Here is an 18,751-nt window from a genome sequence, read left to right as displayed (position 1 = left end):
GGCGAAGGTTCACCTTCCAACAGGAAAACCCTAAGTACAGAGCCAAGACAACGCAGAAGTGGCTTCAGGACCTGTCTCTGAATGTCCTTGAGTGGCTCAGCCATAGCCCGGACTTGAACATCTCTGGAGACCTGAAAATAGCTGTGCAGCAACGCTCCCCATCCAACCTGACAGAGCTTAGGAGGATCTACAGCTAATGGAAGAAACTCCCCAAATAGCATCATACCCAAGAAGACTTGAGGCTGTAATTGCTGCCGAAGGTTCTTCAACAAAGTACTGAGTAAAGGGTCTGAATACTTATGTAAATAATCAGTTTATTATTTTTTTTATAAATTTGCAAAAACGTTAAACTTTTTTCTTTGTCATTATGGGTAATTGTGTGTAGATTTTATACATTTTTAGAAACAAGGCTGTAACCTAGCAATGTGGAAAAAGTTAAGGGGTCTGAACTTTCCGAAGGAACTGTACAGTGCCTTGCGAAAGTATTCGGCCCCCTTGAACTTTGCGACCTTTTGCCACATTTCAGGCTTCAAACATAAAGATATAAAACTGTATTTTTTTGTGAAGAATCGACAACAAGTGGGACACAATCATGAAGTGGAACGACATTTATTGGATATTTCAAACTTTTTTAACTAATCAAAAACTGAAAGATTGGGTGTGCAAAATTATTCAGCCCCTTTACTTTCAGTGCAGCAAACTCTCTCCAGAAGTTCAGTGAGGATCTCTGAATGATCCAATGTTGACCTAAATGACTAATGATGATAAATACAATCCACCTGTGTGTAATCAAGTCTCCGTATAAATGCACCTGCACTGTGATAGTCTCAGAGGTCCGTCAAAAGCGCAGAGAGCATCATGAAGAACAAGGAACACACCAGGCAGGTCCGAGATACTGTTGTGAAGAAGTTTAAAGCCGGATTTGGATACAAAAAGATTTCCCAAGCTTTAAATATCCCAAGGAGCACTGTGCAAGCGATAATATTGAAATGGAAGGAGTATCAGACCACTGCAAATCTACCAAGACCTGGCCGTCCCTCTAAACTTTCAGCTCATACAAGGAGAAGACTGATCAGAGATGCAGCCAAGAGGCCCATGATCACTCTGGATGAACTGCAGAGATCTACAGCTGAGGTGGGAGACTCTGTCCATAGGACAACAATCAGTCGTATATTGCACAAATCTGGCCTTTATGGAAGAGTGGCAAGAAGAAAGACATTTCTTAAAGATATCCATAAAAAGTGTTGTTTAAAGTTTGCCACAAGCCACCTGGGAGACACACCAAACATGTGGAAGAAGGTGCTCTGGTCAGATGAAACCAAAATTGAACTTTTTGGCAACAATGCAAAACGTTATGTTTGGCGTAAAAGCAACACAGCTCATCACCCTGAACACACCATCACCACTGTCAAACATGGTGGTGGCAGCATCATGGTTTGGGCCTGCTTTTCTTCAGCAGGGACAGGGAAGATGGTTAAAATTGATGGGAAGATGGATGGAGCCAAATACAGGACCATTCTGGAAGAAAACCTGATGGAGTCTGCAAAAGACCTGAGACTGGGACGGAGATTTGTCTTCCAACAAGACAATGATGCAAAACATAAAGCAAAATCTACAATGGAATGGTTCAAAAATAAACATATCCAGGTGTTAGAATGGCCAAGTCAAAGTCCAGACCTGAATCCAATCGAGAATCTGTGGAAAGAACTGAAAACTGCTGTTCACAAACGCTCTCCATCCAACCTCACTGAGCTCGAGCTGTTTTGCAAGGAGGAATGGGAAAAAATGTCAGTCTCTCGATGTGCAAAACTGATAGAGACATACCCCAAGCGACTTACAGCTGTAATTGCAGCAAAAGGTGGCGCTACAAAGTATTAACTTAAGGGGGCTGAATAATTTTGATTTGTTAAAAAAGTTTGAAATATCCAATAAATGTCGTTCCACTTCATGATTGTGTCCCACTTGTTGTTGATTCTTCACAAAAAAATACAGTTTTATATCTTTATGTTTGAAGCCTGAAATGTGGCAAAAGGTTGCAAAGTTCAAGGGGGCCGAATACTTTCGCAAGGCACTGTATATATCTATGACCGAGACAAATATAAAAAAAGATTACATTTATTTCAACAATAACAGATGAGTCAATTTAAATGCTTATTGGAGAACATCAATACAAGTTGCATCACAAACAACTTCTACAACATAATATATAAAAAAAGAAGAAGAATCCATCTCTGAAAACAAAAACAGAAAAGTCTGACCAGCAATCGTCAAAACGGATGATATAGATGTAAAGAACTTACACACACCTTCCAAAAGACATTGTCCAGAATTGTAGGATTTGATTGCTGGATTAGTTCAGCACATGAAACAGGATCTGACAATAGGTATCCTCACTCAGTTGTTTATGTACAGAATAAATGCAAGGATGATATAACATACAACAGTATGTTATGTGCATTTTGTGAATATCAGAGTGAATGGTATTGACACTTGTAGAACTAGGTATGCTGAATCCCAAATTGACAAAACTCCTACTCCTGTAGAACTGAAAGGATTGGAAGTATCCAATATGGCGATAAACACAGAAAGTCAGATATTACCATATTGGTCCAATCTTTTCAGATCTGCATGAAGTGCCAGGGATAGGAGTTAGAGGTCGATTTGGAATTCAAAAGCGGAGTTTCAGAAAATACATTATTAGGGGAGGTAGGGGTGTTGGTGGGGAACATTGGACCCTAGTGAAGAAAACCTCCCGTTTGCTGCTGGAAAACATCGATTGTGTCTTCATCTTCCATTTCCAACTGAAAAAACAAAAGTCATGGTCAAGATCAGTTATAGCATCATAGCAATTTATAAGCATTTTTCTACCAGAGTAAACCAGCTTCAATGGGCAGGATAAAACATGTTTAAATATTTTTGGGTGGTATTTTGAAGTTTTATTGACCAGTTCAGATCAGAATGTTAAAGCTTGACTGTATGTTTTGTTTATTCCATGTGTAACTCTGTGTTGTTGTATGTGTCGAATTGCTATGCTTTATCTTGGCCAGGTCGCTGTTGCAAATGAGAACTTGTTCTCAACTAGCCTACCTGGTTAAATAAAGGTGAAATAAATATAAAGATGAGAGGATTACAGGAGAGAAAGTAAGTGGAGGAACAGGGATTGAACCTCTGCCTCCAGGGAACTATGTGGTCCTTGAGGCAGCCCCCGGCAAAGGATAAAAACATTTGCCAAAGAACAGTCAACTCAACCATATGATATGAGGAACAATAACAAACCTTATCCACCAACTTACTTGTGCTGGTGTGTCTGTCTCGTTGATTGGTTGACCATCGAACCGGAACCGGATTTGCCTAATCGTCAGGCCCTGTGGAAAGGCATCACAAGACACTTAAATATTAACTTAAAATACTATAAAATAAACAATACTTCAATCAAGGGAACTTGTGCATTGTAATAAAGCCCTCTGTCTGGGCGCATGTCTATAGGATGTCATGTTGCTTGCTTAGTGAGACCTCTGCCTTGTAGCACACGTGACCGTAAGTTTCACACATCCCCATGTGCTACACATGCATGTTTGTCAGTCAATGGATGTTGATGTTGCCTTACCTGTCTTTCGCAATATGCCTTCATGAGTTTGCTGAGGGGTGTGTGCCTTTTGATCTTGAACTGCACCACTGAGCCGTCTTGTCCTGCCACCTTCAAGTTGATGTGGTCATTGTTCTCCGTCTTTACTCCTTCCTAAAAACAAATAAAACAGATTCCATGATTAGAGAAGGGAGTGGATATTTGGAACATTCTCTAGTAACTAAACTATCATTCACATCAAAACTAACTTTCAAATCACGGATGATATTGGATAGAGACATTATTGTGAAGTGCAATGGTCTGCAAGGAATACTCCAATTCCTAACAATGCAATGTTTACAACAAGCTAATTGATCATATTAGCATGCTAACTACTGTATGTAGCTAGCTAGCTGCCATACTGTTATTCGGGCACGGGCCCTCTATGTTAGCTAGCTAGTCATCTAGGTTGCATCATGACAAGAAAACACATGAACAATATGAAGATTACATTTAAATTAGAAAATTAAACTGCTTGTATTGACTGACACAGTGAATAAATCCCATAAGGCACATTACTACTGACATTATTCGCTAGCTAGCTACACGCTAGCAGTTAACCTAGCTGTCCAGACCGATTCTGAAATATTTCCTAGTAAATCAACCGGTTTAGTAAATTAGCTGCTCTAAACCTCAAACCTTTTCAGAATATCATACAGACCAACATAACGAGAATACAACTTCACTGTAAATATTGCGAATAAAATACGTTTCATTGCTCACCTTGGGTTTTTCGTCTGCCATGGCTGCTACACTTCAGCGACTGTGCGCTTTCTCTACGACGCTTCGGCGGGAGCGCCACTTCCATCGGCGCCAGTTTGGAGAGCAGTCTCTGCTGCGCTTTTTCCATGACGATACATTTCTGAGCACTCAGTGTGTGTGCAGTGTTACATTTCTGAGCACCTACAGTGTGTGCGCCCAGTGTTGCTTGTTGGTGTGAAACTAAACTTAAAAATACAAAGTCAAATTAAATTTTCTAAGAGGGTTGATTATTTCAAGGTGTTTCATCGCAGGTAATCAGACTGTATGGGCGCACGTAGGTTAGGGCAGCCATGGCAGGCATATGAACATACCACATACAGAATGTGGCAATTCTTTAAAATTAAGACTTTATTTTTTCATGCGATGAAACAGCTGTTTGAAAATACATTTACAGTACATACTTCTGTTCAATCTCATTAAAGAACCACACATTAATGCACATTAATTAATTTGCCAGTCTCTGAAATGGATGATAAATACAGCAACAATTTATATTGAAGTTCGGAAGAGTCCTCCCATTGTAACATTGGTACTGATAACAGAAAATGGCTTCAGAACGCAGACAGACTGAATACAGACATATAGTCAGACACTCCTGTTACATACAAGTACATTGCAAGGGACACCCATAAACCCTATTTTGAGTGACTGATTCATGTCATATTGTACCACTGCAGGCAAAGCACCTTCACCCATGGGCTGTTTGAATGGGGATACAAGGTTTACAACGTCGCAGATAGAAATGTAATGTCTGACAAACTTCCCTATGCAAACAACTTCGTTCTACTCAATACAGGTCTATCTGAAAGTGCTGTGGTATTTCACCCTCCTGGATAAGCCCCAGGTTTCTACAAACTATTATTAAATTGCTACCAAGCCATTCAAAGTCAAGTATGCTGGGAAGAGTTCAGTATGCAAGGAAGAATTCAGCAGTAAACTGATCTCAAAACAGTAGACAGAGCTTGCTTCGCTAACAACATCTCTGGAAACCAATACTTTCATGACAAGCACCTAAAAATAAATAAATAAATACTTAAGGATTCACAGTCACACACCTTGGCAGGCCACCACCTCCCATAACTGAAACATGTCAAAATAGCACTAATAGAAATATATAGGTAGAAATAGAAAAATCCCACCTGACCAGATAAATAGCGCTCTGCTCCCAAAAATACAAATAATTCAATTGAATATATTCAAAGACCTTCTCAACAACAGTATGCAAGTGTTCAGCATTTAGCTATCTTTACTGTCATTTATCTGCACCATCATTTTCTACTGAGGTATCGTATTGGAATAAAGTGAAAGGGGGCAGGTGGAAGAGAGATACATATATGCTACTAGTCTAGGGCTTCTTTTCCATTAACTGTGACAAATCGGGAGATTGTCCCTGTCCAATTACTGGTAGTTCATTGTAACAGTCTTGTATAACTCCCCGATATATATCATGTGATAACTTCCACTCTTATCACATGCTAGGCTGGCTCTTATTGACCGTTGAAAGTTACATTGCCAAGTGTATATGACTGCTCTAAAACCAAACATTGTAAGTCTGTACGGCATTTCTAAAGTGCAGCAATTCTGTAACAATTCCATTCAGAGAAGATTGGGCTTGAAGTCAAATTTTGTTTTAAAATGACACCTAACAGAAAAACAATGTAACAAATGGCACAATCATAATAGCGCTTAATAACTTACTAGTATATGAAACATTCACAAATACATTGATTCTCCCCCAAATAGTCTTTGTAGTGTCAACTGACTCAAGCTCAAGCTGTCCCCACCATGTACTGTCCTTGGCACCATTTTGCGGTTAGGGGGGCTATAGAGCCCCCCATATCTCCGCTGGGGGGAACTGGTCCACCTCCCCAGTCTCTGTGCACTGCTGCTCTCCCAGTGTGAACGTCAGCTTGTATCTCATCCGGACCTTCTCCTGCGAGAGACACACACACAGTGTTAGCATGCCAGCTTAGCCTGCAGGTTAGCATTGTAGCATCCTTTCTATTTCAAACTAGAGCACACAAATGATCCAGGAGATACGAGACATGGGTAGGTGATGTCAGGAATCATAAAGACCAAGTAACAAGTAAAGGATGGATTAATGGATCCTGAATCTTAGCAGGGATCACACAGACAAAATGTATGCACTCACTGTACCATAACATCTACTAAGTGGAATATATTATTACATTATAATAACCACATTTTCAACCCATGCAAATATCAGATGAATAACTCCCATTGACTACACTAGGAGGACTCTCACCATCAGTGGGTTGGCCAGAAGCATGACTTGAGTGATGGCGGCGGGGGGAAAGATGGGGTTAAAGGGCGCCAGGTCAGTTCCCGAGGGCGGTTGTAGTCTCACCTTCATCGACTGGCAAGGGGGAAGGAATAAACAGGGAGGTGGTGGTGGTGGGGGGGGGGGGGTTATCAGTGACAGTTTGAAGACAGGCTGTGATTTATATATATATATATATATATATATATATATATTTATTTATTAACTCACAAATATTATAGTTTGAGCAAACTTCACTGCCTGTCTAAAGCAGTACCTCACTGAACATCTCACTTGTGAGGATTCAAGTATGCTAAAATAATGATGCTCGTGAGTTCTTTTCCTCAACTACAGCAGGGTTCCCCAACTGGCAGCGTTGGTTTTAATTGGCCCCCCAGGTTCTGAGCAAACTTTTTTCTCTCCATTGTTGGGACATAAAATACTGTCAAAACACCAGGAAATCAGCTCCAAGGGATTTTAATGTTGGGGATCTGTTGCTAAGTATTCCCACACATATGTGGTCATGTAAAAATGTAAGCAAGGTTTTAAATTATGATATCTTCTTGCAGTCTACAATTGATCTGTAATTATGTTCTGGCTCCAACCATCCGCTCAAGAAAAATAATTAGCCCACGGCTGAATCTAGTTGATTATCCCTGTACTACAGTGTAAGTACAGACCACAGTGTAATTGAATAGGTTGTAACAGTGCGAGTGTCCACTGTCCAAGCCAGCCTTACTTTGGGTACAGCAGCCTGTAGGACTATGTTCCTGACGGGAAGAGGTGCCGTGTTCAGCATGGACACCACCATCACCAGCACGTCCGGCCGGCCCGGCGGACAGTCGGTGGCAAAGTGCAGGAGAACGCGGACCCCGTCTTTATCATAGGCCGTCACAGGACACAGCTTGCCTTACACATCACAGAATGACAGAGAGAGGAAGAAAATACTCCGTATCTGCACTTCCAGCCACTGTACTGAGCCTTCTATGTTGACCAAACTACAATACCCAGAAACCCCTGAAGGCAGGCTAAGGTCTTCCTGGGACTCACTTGGCTTGATGACTTCCAGGGGCACGTGGACGTTACTTAGGGAGATCTCAGGGAACTTGGCTGGGCTGGCCTGCCCCAGCGGGAGAATCAGGATGGGGGACAGGGAGCGGAGAAGGGGGCTGTCATCAGCCTGGGTCTTAGGGGACAAGGTAGGGGCTGCAGCAGCAGCAGCCGGTAGGATACCCAGAGGAAGAGGGCTGGATCTGGAGGCGGGGATCCCAATTCTCGGGGAGGCAGTGGCACCCATAGCCTCACCCATACCAAACAGGTCGCCGGTGTTGATCACACCAGACATGCTATAGTAGATGATGACAGATGGATGTACATTAAAACTGTACTCTCTACCGCCCATCCCAACTGCATACACTCAAAATAATAGATCAAGCAATAAAACCAATTGGTTATAATACACGACTCAAAAAAATAAAGGGAACACTTAAACACAATGTAACTCCAAGTCAATCACACTTCTGTGAAATCAAGCTGTCCACTTAAGAAGCATAAATTAATTTCACATGCTGTTGTGCAAATGGAATAGACAACAGGTGGAAACTATAGGCAATTAGCAAGACACCCCCAATAAAGGAATTGTTTTGCAAGTGGTGACCACAGACCACTTCTCATTTCCTATGCTTCCTGGCTGACGTTTTGGTCACTTTTGAATGCTGGCGGTGCTTTCACTCTAGTGGTAGCATGAGACGGAGTCTACAACCCACACAAGTGGCTCAGGTAGTGCAGCTCATCTAGGATGGAACATCAATGCGAGCTGTGGCAAGAAGGTTTGCTGTGTCTGTCAGCGTAGTGTCCAGAACATGGAGGCGCTACCAGGAGACAGGCCAGTACATCAGGAGACATGGAGGCCATAGGAGGGCAACAACCCAGCAGCAGGACCGCTACCTCCGCCTTTGTGCAAGGAGGAGCAGGAGGAGCACTGCCAGAGCAAAATGACCTCCAGCAGGACACAAATGTGCATGTGACGCCGTGGAGAACGTTCTGCTGCCTGCAACATCCTACAGCATGACAGGTTTGGCGGTAGGTCAGTCATGGTGTGGGGTGGCATTTCTTTGGGGGGGGCCGCACAGCCCTCCATGTGCTCGCCAGAGATAGCCTGACTGCCATTAGGTACCAAGATGAGATCCTCAGACCCCTTGTGAGACCATATGCTGGTGCGGTTGGCCCTGGGTTCCTCCTAATGCAAGACAATGCTAGACCTCATGTGGCTGGAGTGTGTCAGCAGTTCCTGCAAGAGGAAGGCATTGATGCTATGGACTGGCCCGCCCGTTCCCCAGACCTGAATCCAATTGAGCACATCTGGGACACCATGTCTCGCTCCATCCACCAGACTGTCCAGGAGTTGGCGGATGCTTTAGTCCAGGTCTGGGAGGAGATCCCTCAGGAGACCATCCGCCACCTCATCAGGAGCATGTCCAGGCATTGTAGGGAGGTCATACAGGTACGTGGAAGCCACACACACTACTGAGCCTCATTTTGACTTGTTTTAAGGACATTACATCAAAGTTGGATCAGCCTGTAGTGTGGTTTTCCACTTTAATTTTGAGTGGGTCCTCCAAATCCAGACCTCCATGGGTTGATAAATTTGATTTCCATTGATAATTTTTGTGTGATTTTGTTGTCAGCACATTCAACTATGTAAAGAAAAAAGTATTTAATAAGAATATTTCATTCATTCAGATCTAGGATGTGATATTTTAGTGTTCCCTTTATTTGAGCAGTGTAGTTGGTGGCATTTAAATGTTACTTCAGTATCCACTTTCAAGCCTCACAGTTACATGGTGTGCTACATGCTATCTAGCATCTATACTTCACAGGAATATAAAGTATGATTGGTAGTGGAGATAAGCACCTCTTGGGGCTGCCCAGATCCAACATGGCCAGGTCCTGCAGACTGTGGTTCAGGGAGGCGGAGACTGCCTGGGTAGCAGCACTTGGGTAGGGTAAGGAGGCCGCCACTGAGGATTGTGGGTAACTGACAGGGGCGGCTGTCTTAGAAACAGGCTCTGTTGTAGAAGTTCCTAACTGGTCCAAACTGGCGGCTGTCGTAGAAGCTGCAGAGAATACAGTAGCTGGGAGGGCGCTGCCAAACAGGTCCAAAACTGGGTTGGGAGCCTGGAAGAGAAAGGGTTTAACATCACATTAAACAATGTGTGTCATGCTAATATTGTTAAGATCAATATTTCAAGGAAGGATAAATATTTCTACCAGATAAATGCTTCTGAAAGTATTGACTGGTTAGGACACTTGAAAATGGCCATTTACCTGCAGAAATGTCATCCACAGATTATTCAAGTCATCTTTTGCAGGAACTGGGTCATTAAGTCCTGAAACAAACAAACAGTCAATATATCAGTCAATTTATTCTCCTGTTCTATCAAGAAAACCCACATTTCCCGGAAGAGGGAGAGACTTTGGCAATATATGTGGGGATTAGGTGAGTCTACTATGTGAATTCAATGTCAAAAACATGAATCACAAAGACACACAGAAGACTAATGCTTTCTTAACAGATCCAAGACATAAAGGTGCTGTACCTAGAGAGAGGAGCTCTTCGTCCAGTAGAGACAGTGCGGCAGAGGGTTTGCTGGGGCTGGAGTCCTCCATGACAGGGCAGGCCTGAAGATCCTGGAGGGGTGCAGACCCGTACAGTAGGTCGGCTGGGATGAGGTCTGGGTGCTGGGCTAGAGGAGGATGCTCAGGTGGGGAGGGGCTCTGGAGGTCCAGACCAGCCAGGTCTATCAGGATCTCAGACTGGTTGCTGTCTTTGGTACCTGGCCAGGGAAGGAAAGAGATCGATTGAGTTTCACTTATTTGTTGCTGCTATCATGATTTGTGAAGTTCACAAGATGAGGGTGAAACAGTCCAAGATGGTAAATACAATAAGACACCAATGTGTTCTCAGATGAAGGGGGGCTTATACTTTTGTAAAGAATCCCCAGACCTGGGCCTCAGAAAGGAAAAGGTGGACAATCCCTGGTAGAAAATATAATCTGTGAACCCTCATGTTCTTACATTGTGTAGTAGTTGATGGTCCAAGTGTCTCCATCTCTCCATTGACAGTCTGTCCCTCCACAATCCTCTTATAGGAGTTGATGACGCGGGACAGGTCATCGCTGGCCTGCAATATGTCACCTGGGGGTCACGTGAGGTCAAAGGTCACAATGAAGGCTCATCCAACCAATCAATATGACCAATGGGAGGGATTTGACTATTTCGGCCAATAAGATGGCATGTTGGTTACCTAAGCTGCTATCATTGTCCTCGGTCTCTGTGGCCAGCTTGAACACAGTCCCCCTCAACTTGTCACAGTCACCGTAAAGCTCCTGAAATGAAAAAGCAACACCAATGTGAGGTCAAATATGTCATAGGTCATATATGCTTCCAAAGTGTATTAACAATAAAATACAGATTTTTCAGGCAAACTTTCATTGTCTTGGAAGCGATTTAATTTTATTTTCCATGAAGTTAATCTATAAAAAGTCTCCATCTCAATTTTTTTGAGGGGGAAGAGTCTACAATAGTGATAGGGAAGTAAGATGTGGACCAACTTTGATAAGCTCCTTGTCGCCATCTGTTGATTGGTCCCTGCTGAAGTGGCTGAGCATCTCGTTGAGCAGTTTAACACTGTTGTTGACCTCCTCCAGAGTGCCGCTGCGCTTCGATGCTCTCTGCAGCCTCACCTCATCCTGAAACACAGCACACACCTGCCTTAAACCCACTGGGACACAGTGACTGACAGAGGGACGGATTTAATCACTTGTCGTCATTATGGTCGTCGTCAACGTCATTATGATGCTTGTGTAGCAACTCTGTTTACACAACTACTGCCTCGATCACTGGATGCATGTCTGTATGATGATGCATGTAGGCTAACCTCTTTGACCATGTTTTTGATGAGGCGGTTGGCCTCCTGTAGATCCTCAGGCTTTTTGCTCTTCAGAAGCTCAGCCAGACGCTACAGAGAGAGGATAATAATAAGTCAGAGACTCTAGTACACTAGTCTGTTTCCCACAGTAGGGTCCAGTCACAGCAGCCAAGCCCTGTGACATATCCCAGGGCTTGAGAAAACATATTTTGATCATAGACCAACGTGAAGCTCTGAAAAGCAAATACGCCAGGACCAATGAGAAAGAGGATGAGACAGTCAGGAGGGTTTTCATAGTGTAATTGTTATTGTCATGACATAGCCATAATCTATCTAGCCTATGCCATTTGCATCCCAAAGACAAAATTCAAACATATATTTTTGAAAGATAACACAATTAAAACGTTCTTCACAAAGTAAATTCATAGCGTCCGTATACAAAGATCTTCCATCAAACATCATAAGAAGGAAACAGCTCACCTTGCTCTTCTCCTCGTTCTCAAACACAGGATTCTTGGGCCGGGAGGGGGGCAACAGCATCAGTGTCTTATCCAGAGGAACCTCGGGGTCAACTGTGACAATACCTGAAAAAAGGCAACAGTTAGAAGTGACATGGCGACTTTACAGTATAGGCTAAATACCAATGAAAACCTGAAATAGGGTCATTTTAAAATGCTGAAATACTACCTTGTTTCTTCAGCATTTGATAAGCTTCACTGATCTTAGCCTCATCAGGTAGAGAGAGCGTCCAGCTGAAGAGCATATCTACCACTCTCTTCTTCACCACCTCCGACACTCTGTCACCGAGATACTGGAACAGGAACAGGGTTCAGCTGGATGGATTCCATTTTAACAAAGCAACAAATGACATACAGAACTATGGGATTAAGGACCAATACAAAACAGTTATCTACTTACTTTAGGTGACACCACTTTGATGAGTTCATTTAGAAACCTAAATTTCCCAACTTCGTTGTGAAACCTTGTCCCGCAGTTCTTCATGCAAGCCTCTAAAACCTGCAGATTTAAGTAGTCCATGTTAGAGCTCCAATAATTATATGCCTAGTGATAAATTACAAATACTCAATGTAAGAGTGGGATGTTACGCACCATCAAAGCCTGTATCGCCTCCCATTCTTGTGGGGACTGGATTTTATGGGCTAACAATCTCACAGCAATCTGTGGGCTGAAATTAAAATCATATAATATCAGAACAAATCTCAAACGATTCAAAGATTCAACAGTTCCAAATTAGCCTAATTTGAGATGTTGCAGTTGACAACAATACAAAGTTGAAACCATTACATCTTCAGAAAACCCTATGGATTACAATGAGATTACTACCGTAACACTGCAGAAATGAGTTCAGCTTCTGAAATATGATCCAGGGAAACTGCAGTAACGTTACTTGAAGCGCACAGAAAAAGCATCCATACCCTTCCAATTCCTTATTGATTTGGTCACAGAATCCTATAATATACTCCCAGTCTTCCTGCCTGTTGGATGGGTTGGTGGCCTTGTCTGCAAGGGGGAAGGATCACATTAATATATATCCCTGACTGCGTTTTCATAGGCTCCTTTATAAAAAAAAAAAAACTGCTCATGGCTGACACCTGAATGGGATAAAAGCCAAACATGTCATGTATTACTGCACATTTGTCTTGACGCAAGCACTGCAAGATCTAGTCGAATGCCGGCAGCCCTTGCAGGAAATTAGGTAGCTAGGTAGGCAGTTAGCTAGTCACAGAGTTGTGTAGCCAGCTGGAGGATCATTTGTAAACAACTACAGTAGTTACAGTAGTTGCTAAGCTATCTAGCTAGCAAACTAACGCCTAAAATCTTGACAACTAGCAAAAAATAGAAGCTTAGTTAGCTAGCTACCTAACAAGAGTCAATAAAGGGTCGTGAACATGAACTGTTGTTGCCAAAATTGCTAGCTAACGTTAGCTCATTGCAAGAAACCTCTCATGCCACAAACATTGACTCAAAAACACGATAAATAAATGAAAATAGCCATTGTTGACATTTGTATAAAATGTGCATTCTGGCTGGCACTGGTGATGTGGTTGTGAATGGCCAAATTGTTGAACATTAAAACGATTCATAAAGAATTACATATAATTTCATTTCCAAGCATGTAACTCACTGAGCCACGATTCCAGCGACTCCCCTTCCGCATCCGCCATATTCACTGCAGATACACCAATGGGCATATTCGATTATGCTGAACCACGGGGCACCGGTCGTGAACGGGAAAACGCGGCGAGGGAGGAGCGCAATCTCAAATCGAACAGTAATCTGCTGCGATCGGTCATGTTGTCAACATCATGATGCATACATCTCTTTTCCTTACAATATGTTTGAATTTTCAAAGAGTTTTCATTGGTAAGGCAGATAAAACGTTTTTATCGAAAGCAATCACTTTTGCATGTGAAAACAGAATCCTGCTCATTACTCCACGTGCTTAATAATGTCACTTTTGTTTGGGACCCATTTAGCTGGCGTTTTGAAAGGGGCACCTGGCTCAAACCCAGGAGGCAGCCAATGTTATGATCAATTGTCGGTACAGATGGTTTGTTTAGCCTACATAGCAGGTTAGGATAATTATCGTAGCGTGTTAGGAAAATGTACATCGCAGTTTCGGCGAATTAATGTAGCAGGTTAATATAACTAAATTAGCGGATTAGGATAATTAACGTACAGGTTAGGAGAACTAACGAAGCAGGTTATGTGAATTAACCTAGCAGATTAGGATAATAAAATGGTATTTGTCTCATGCGCTGAATACAAACAGCTTCTAGCCACAAGACTCATGAACATCTAGTCAAATGGCTACCCAGACTATTTGCATTGCCCCCCCTGTTGTCATCTATGCATAGTCACTAATAACTCTACCTACATGTACATACTATCTCAACTAACCGGTGCCTCTGCACATTGATTCTGTACCAGCAACCCCCTGTATATATTGTTATTTTTCACTGCTGCTCTTTAATTACTTGTTACTTTTATCTCTTATTCTTACCCATATTTTTTGGGAAATGCACTGTTGGTTAGGAGCTCGTAAGTAAGCAATTCACTGTAAGGTCTACCTACACCTGTTGTATTCGGCGCATGTGACTAATTAAATTTGATTTGAAGACCTTACCGTGAAATGCTTACTTTTGAGCCCTTAGCCCTTAACCAACAATGCAGTTTTAAAAAAGTAGGTAGGAAAATGCAACTTGTCAGGATGCTCTCGATGGTGCAGCTGTAGAACCTTTATACACTGCTCAAAAAAATAAAGGGAACACTAAAATAACACATCCTAGATCTGAATGAATTAAATATTCTTATTAAATACTTTTCTTTACATAGTTGAATGTGCTGACAACAAAATCACACAAAAATGATAAATGGAAATCAAATTTATCAACCCATGGAGGTCTGGATTTGGAGGACCCACTCAAAATTAAAGTGGAAAACCACACTACAGGCTGATCCAACTTTGATGTAATGTCCTTAAAACAAGTCAAAATGAGGCTCAGTAGTGTGTGTGGCCTCCACGTGCCTGTATGACCTCCCTACAACGCCTGGGCATGCTCTTGATGAGGTGGCGGATGGTCTCCTGAGGGATCTCCTCCCAGACCTGGACTAAAGCATCCACCAACTCCTGGACAGTCTGTGGAGTGGATGGAGCGAGACATGATGTCCCAGATGTGCTCAATTGGATTCAGGTCTGGGGAACGGGCGGGCCAGTCCATAGCATCAATGCCTTCCTCTTGCAGGAACTGCTGACACACTCCAGCCACATGAGGTCTAGCATTGTCTTGCATTAGGAGGAATCCAGGGCCAACCGCACCAGCATATGGCCTCACAAGGGGTCTGAGGATCTCATCTCGGTACCTAATGGCAGTCAGGCTACCTCTGGCGAGCACATAGAGGGCTGTGCGGCCCCCCAAAGAAATGCCACCCCACACCATGACTGACCCACCGCCAAACCGGTCATGCTGGAGGATGTTGCAGGCAGCAGAACGTTCTCCACGGCGTCTCCAGACTCTGTCTGTCACATGTGCTCAGTGTGAACCTGCTTTCATATGTGAAGAGCACAGGGCGCCAGTGGCGAATTTGCCAATCTTGGTGTTCTCTGGCAAATGCCAAACGTCCTGCACGGTGTTGGGCTGTAAGCACAACCCCCACCTGTGGACGTCGGGCCCTCATGGAGTCTGTTTCTGACTGTTTGAGCAGACACATGCACATTTGTGGCCTGCTGGAGGTCATTTTGCAGGGCTCTGGCAGTGCTCCTCCTGCTCCTCCTTGCACAAAGGCGGAGGTAGCGGTCCTGCTGCTGGGTTGTTGCCCTCCTATGGCCTCCTCCACGTCTCCTGATGTACTGGCCTGTCTCCTGGTAGCGCCTCCATGCTCTGGACACTATGCTGACAGACACAACAAACCTTGCCACAGCTCGCATTGATGTACCATCCTGGATGAGCTGCACTATCTGAGCCACTTGTGTGGGTTGTAGATTCCGTCTCATGCTACCACTAGAGTGAAAGCACCGCCAGCATTCAAAAGTGACCAAAATATCAGCCAGGAAGCATAGGAACTGAGAAGTGGTCTGTGGTCAGCACCTGCAGAACCACTCCTTTATTGGGGGTGTCTTGCTAATTGCCTATAATTTCCACCTGTTGTCTATTCCATTTGCACAACAGCATGTGAAATGTATTGTCAATCAGTGTTGCTTTCTAAGTTGACAGTTTGATTTCACAGAAGTGTGATTGACTTGGAGTTACATTGTGTTGTTTAAGTGTTCCCTTTATTTTTTTGAGCAGTGTAGTATCTGAGGTCCCATGCCAAATCTTTTCAGCCTCCTGAGGGGAATAAGCATTGTCATGCCCTCTTCACAACTGTCTTGGTGTGTTTGAACCATTAAAGGTCCTTAGTGATGTGGAGACTAAGGAACTTGAAGCTCTCGATCCACTCCCCTACAGCCTCGTCGATGTGAATGGGGGTTTGCTCAGCCCTCCTTTTCTTGTAGTCCACGATCAGCTCCTTTGTCTTGCTTACGTTGAGGGAGAGGTTGTTGTCCTGGCACCACACTGCCAGGTCTCTGACCTCCTCCCCTATTGGCTGTCTCGTCGTCGTCTGTGATCAGGCCTACCACTGTTGTGTAGTCAGCAAACTTAATAATGGTGTTGGAGTCGTGCGTGGCCACGCAGTTGTGGGTGAACAGGTAGTACAAGAAGAGACTAAGCACGCACTCCAGAGGGGCCCCAGTGTTGAGGGTCAGTGTGGCAAATGTGTTGTTGCCTACCCTCACCACCTGGGGGCGACCTGTCAGGAAGTCCAGGATCCAGTTGCAGAGGGAGTTGTTCAGTCCCAGGGTCCTTAGCTTAGTGATGAGTTTGGAGGGCATTATGGTGTTGAACGCTGAGCTGTAGTCTCACATAGGTGTTCCTTTTGTCCAGGTGGGAAAGGGCAGTGTGGAGTGCAATAAAGATTGCGCCATCTGTGGATCTGTTGGGGCGGATATGTGAATTGAAGTGGCTGCCTCCTGGGCGTGAGCCATGTGCCCTGTTCAAAGCCCTGTTCAAAGTTTTTTCACATGCAAAAGTGATTGCTTTTGAGATTGATCTACCATCCCAATGAAAATTAGATAGAAAATTCTAACATTTATTTTATTGAAAAAAATTGATGATGCACCATTCTGCCTTGTTGACAAAATGACAGAGCGGCACAGATTACTATTCTATTTGAGAAGGCGGCTGCACTCCTCCCTCTCCGCTTTCGCCCGATGACGTAACCGGCCTTTACCTGGTGCCCCACGGCTCAGCATTATCGAATCCGCCCAGTGCCAGAACAACGAAGTCGTCAGGAGCCAATAGAAAGAGAAGCTGGAGAGGGATTTGGTTTTTGGGCGGTTCTTCCCTGGAGTTTCACTGCCGGGCCGCAGTCAGACCCTTCTCATTTTGCCTGCTGATGTCACGGCCATAGACCGGTGCACAAGATAATGACTGTATATGAGGGAGAAACCTAAGATCTGCGGAGACACCACGTGACCAAAATGATATGTCTTTGGACCAAATTTCTCACGCTTTCAACCACTGGGCTGTAGAAAGAATGACGATACATTGTTGAAAGTATTCTGTTAATCTGGTTTGGACGCCTGAGTAGGCCTAGTTAGCACCGGGTGAAAAGTGATTGTACTTTTCTGGCCAATGACAAAGTTGTCTCAATACAAAAGTAAGGTAGGTTAAGCACATGGAGTAATGCGTAGGATTCTGTGTTTTCACATGCAAAAGGGATTCCTTTTGATAAAAACGCTTTATCTGCATTGCCATGTTTCTGAAAGATGGATCATGCTGCCTTGACAATATAACCGAGAGCTGCAGATTGTTGTCTGATTAGAGCAGGGTGTGCCTCCCTCACAGGGTCGGCCGGTCATGTGACGAGCCATAGCCCGGTACACTCGTGCCTGTTTAATAGAATCCCCTCATTGTAATAAAATGGTGATAGATAGGATTTGGGGTATTTTACAGCCCTCTACGAGAAACGTGGTTCTCTAGTCTGTATGGGAAACAAACTTTAAAATTACTATATGATAGGCATAAACCAAACAACAAAGTCATTTGTAACATGACACATGTTTTTGTTGTTGCTAGAATCTCTTGTACCCAGAATATAAGCTTGTTTTACTTCAATGTTTGTAAACACACACTGCATAGCCTCAAAACATGGTTAAAACTATAATGTTGATATCATGGATATCAGTTGTCATCTTTGCCGTCATCTCTCGTGGACACACGGTATCTACGTAAACATAGCTAGTACCGTAGAGCAGCTGACCTGAGCTAATAAGGCAAATGGATCCACGTTTTTCGAAGATGGATATGTGAAAAGGATGCTTGTCAACACTACAGCTGGAGGAGAGTAATGTAGTGCTTATCAAGGCAGAGGTATTGTCATCAATGAAAACAAGAGAAGCGCCTCGTGTTGCCCGGGTGGCTCTCCCCTTGCTGCAATGTGCATCTGTGTGGTCAGTGTAGAGGGGCACTGCAACCAGAACCTGTCACACAAGAACATCCCTCCTGAGGACACGGGTACAGACAGACTTCAGTCATGGCACCGGCCAACTAAAGTGTCCAAGGAAGCAACAAAGCTGAGTGACATTGTA

The 18,751-nt window shown here is 43.6% G+C and overlaps 2 protein-coding genes across 3 annotated transcripts; both read right to left on the bottom strand.

Moving 5' to 3' along the window:
• Positions 1-2,099: 2,099 nt before the first annotated feature.
• LOC110485813 (small ubiquitin-related modifier 2) lies at positions 2,100-4,651 on the bottom strand. The gene is made up of 4 exons (XM_021556995.3): positions 4,349-4,651; positions 3,608-3,739; positions 3,294-3,365; positions 2,100-2,801 (listed from the first exon to the last, which is right to left on the bottom strand). Exons 1-4 carry the CDS (start codon positions 4,367-4,369, stop codon positions 2,736-2,738), a joined length of 291 nt encoding a protein of 96 aa, XP_021412670.1. The 5' UTR covers positions 4,370-4,651; the 3' UTR covers positions 2,100-2,735.
• Positions 4,652-4,717: 66 nt separating this feature from the next.
• On the bottom strand, positions 4,718-14,030 carry LOC110485812 (ADP-ribosylation factor-binding protein GGA3). Of its 2 annotated transcripts, none has more exons than XM_021556994.3 (17): positions 13,745-14,030; positions 13,035-13,119; positions 12,709-12,784; positions 12,517-12,615; positions 12,286-12,409; positions 12,079-12,182; positions 11,608-11,688; positions 11,282-11,419; positions 10,975-11,056; positions 10,746-10,865; positions 10,268-10,504; positions 9,996-10,057; positions 9,583-9,845; positions 7,719-8,014; positions 7,408-7,577; positions 6,654-6,764; positions 4,718-6,320 (listed from the first exon to the last, which is right to left on the bottom strand). In XM_021556994.3, the coding sequence occupies exons 1-17, from the start codon at positions 13,809-13,811 to the stop codon at positions 6,210-6,212; spliced, it is 2,226 nt and encodes a 741-aa protein (XP_021412669.3). In that variant the 5' UTR covers positions 13,812-14,030; the 3' UTR covers positions 4,718-6,209. The 2 variants fall into 2 exon arrangements, with proteins under 2 accessions (XP_021412669.3, XP_090052027.1); XM_090195901.1 differs by lacking the exon at positions 13,745-14,030 and adding an exon at positions 13,640-13,703.
• Between the last annotated feature and the right edge of the window lie 4,721 nt (positions 14,031-18,751).

This window comes from Oncorhynchus mykiss, chromosome 13 (genome assembly GCF_057628025.1).
Source record: "Oncorhynchus mykiss isolate SJ-2025 chromosome 13, ASM5762802v1, whole genome shotgun sequence".
NCBI classification, from domain to species: Eukaryota; Metazoa; Chordata; class Actinopteri; order Salmoniformes; family Salmonidae; genus Oncorhynchus; species Oncorhynchus mykiss.
This window is presented reverse-complemented; position numbering and strand designations above follow the sequence as displayed.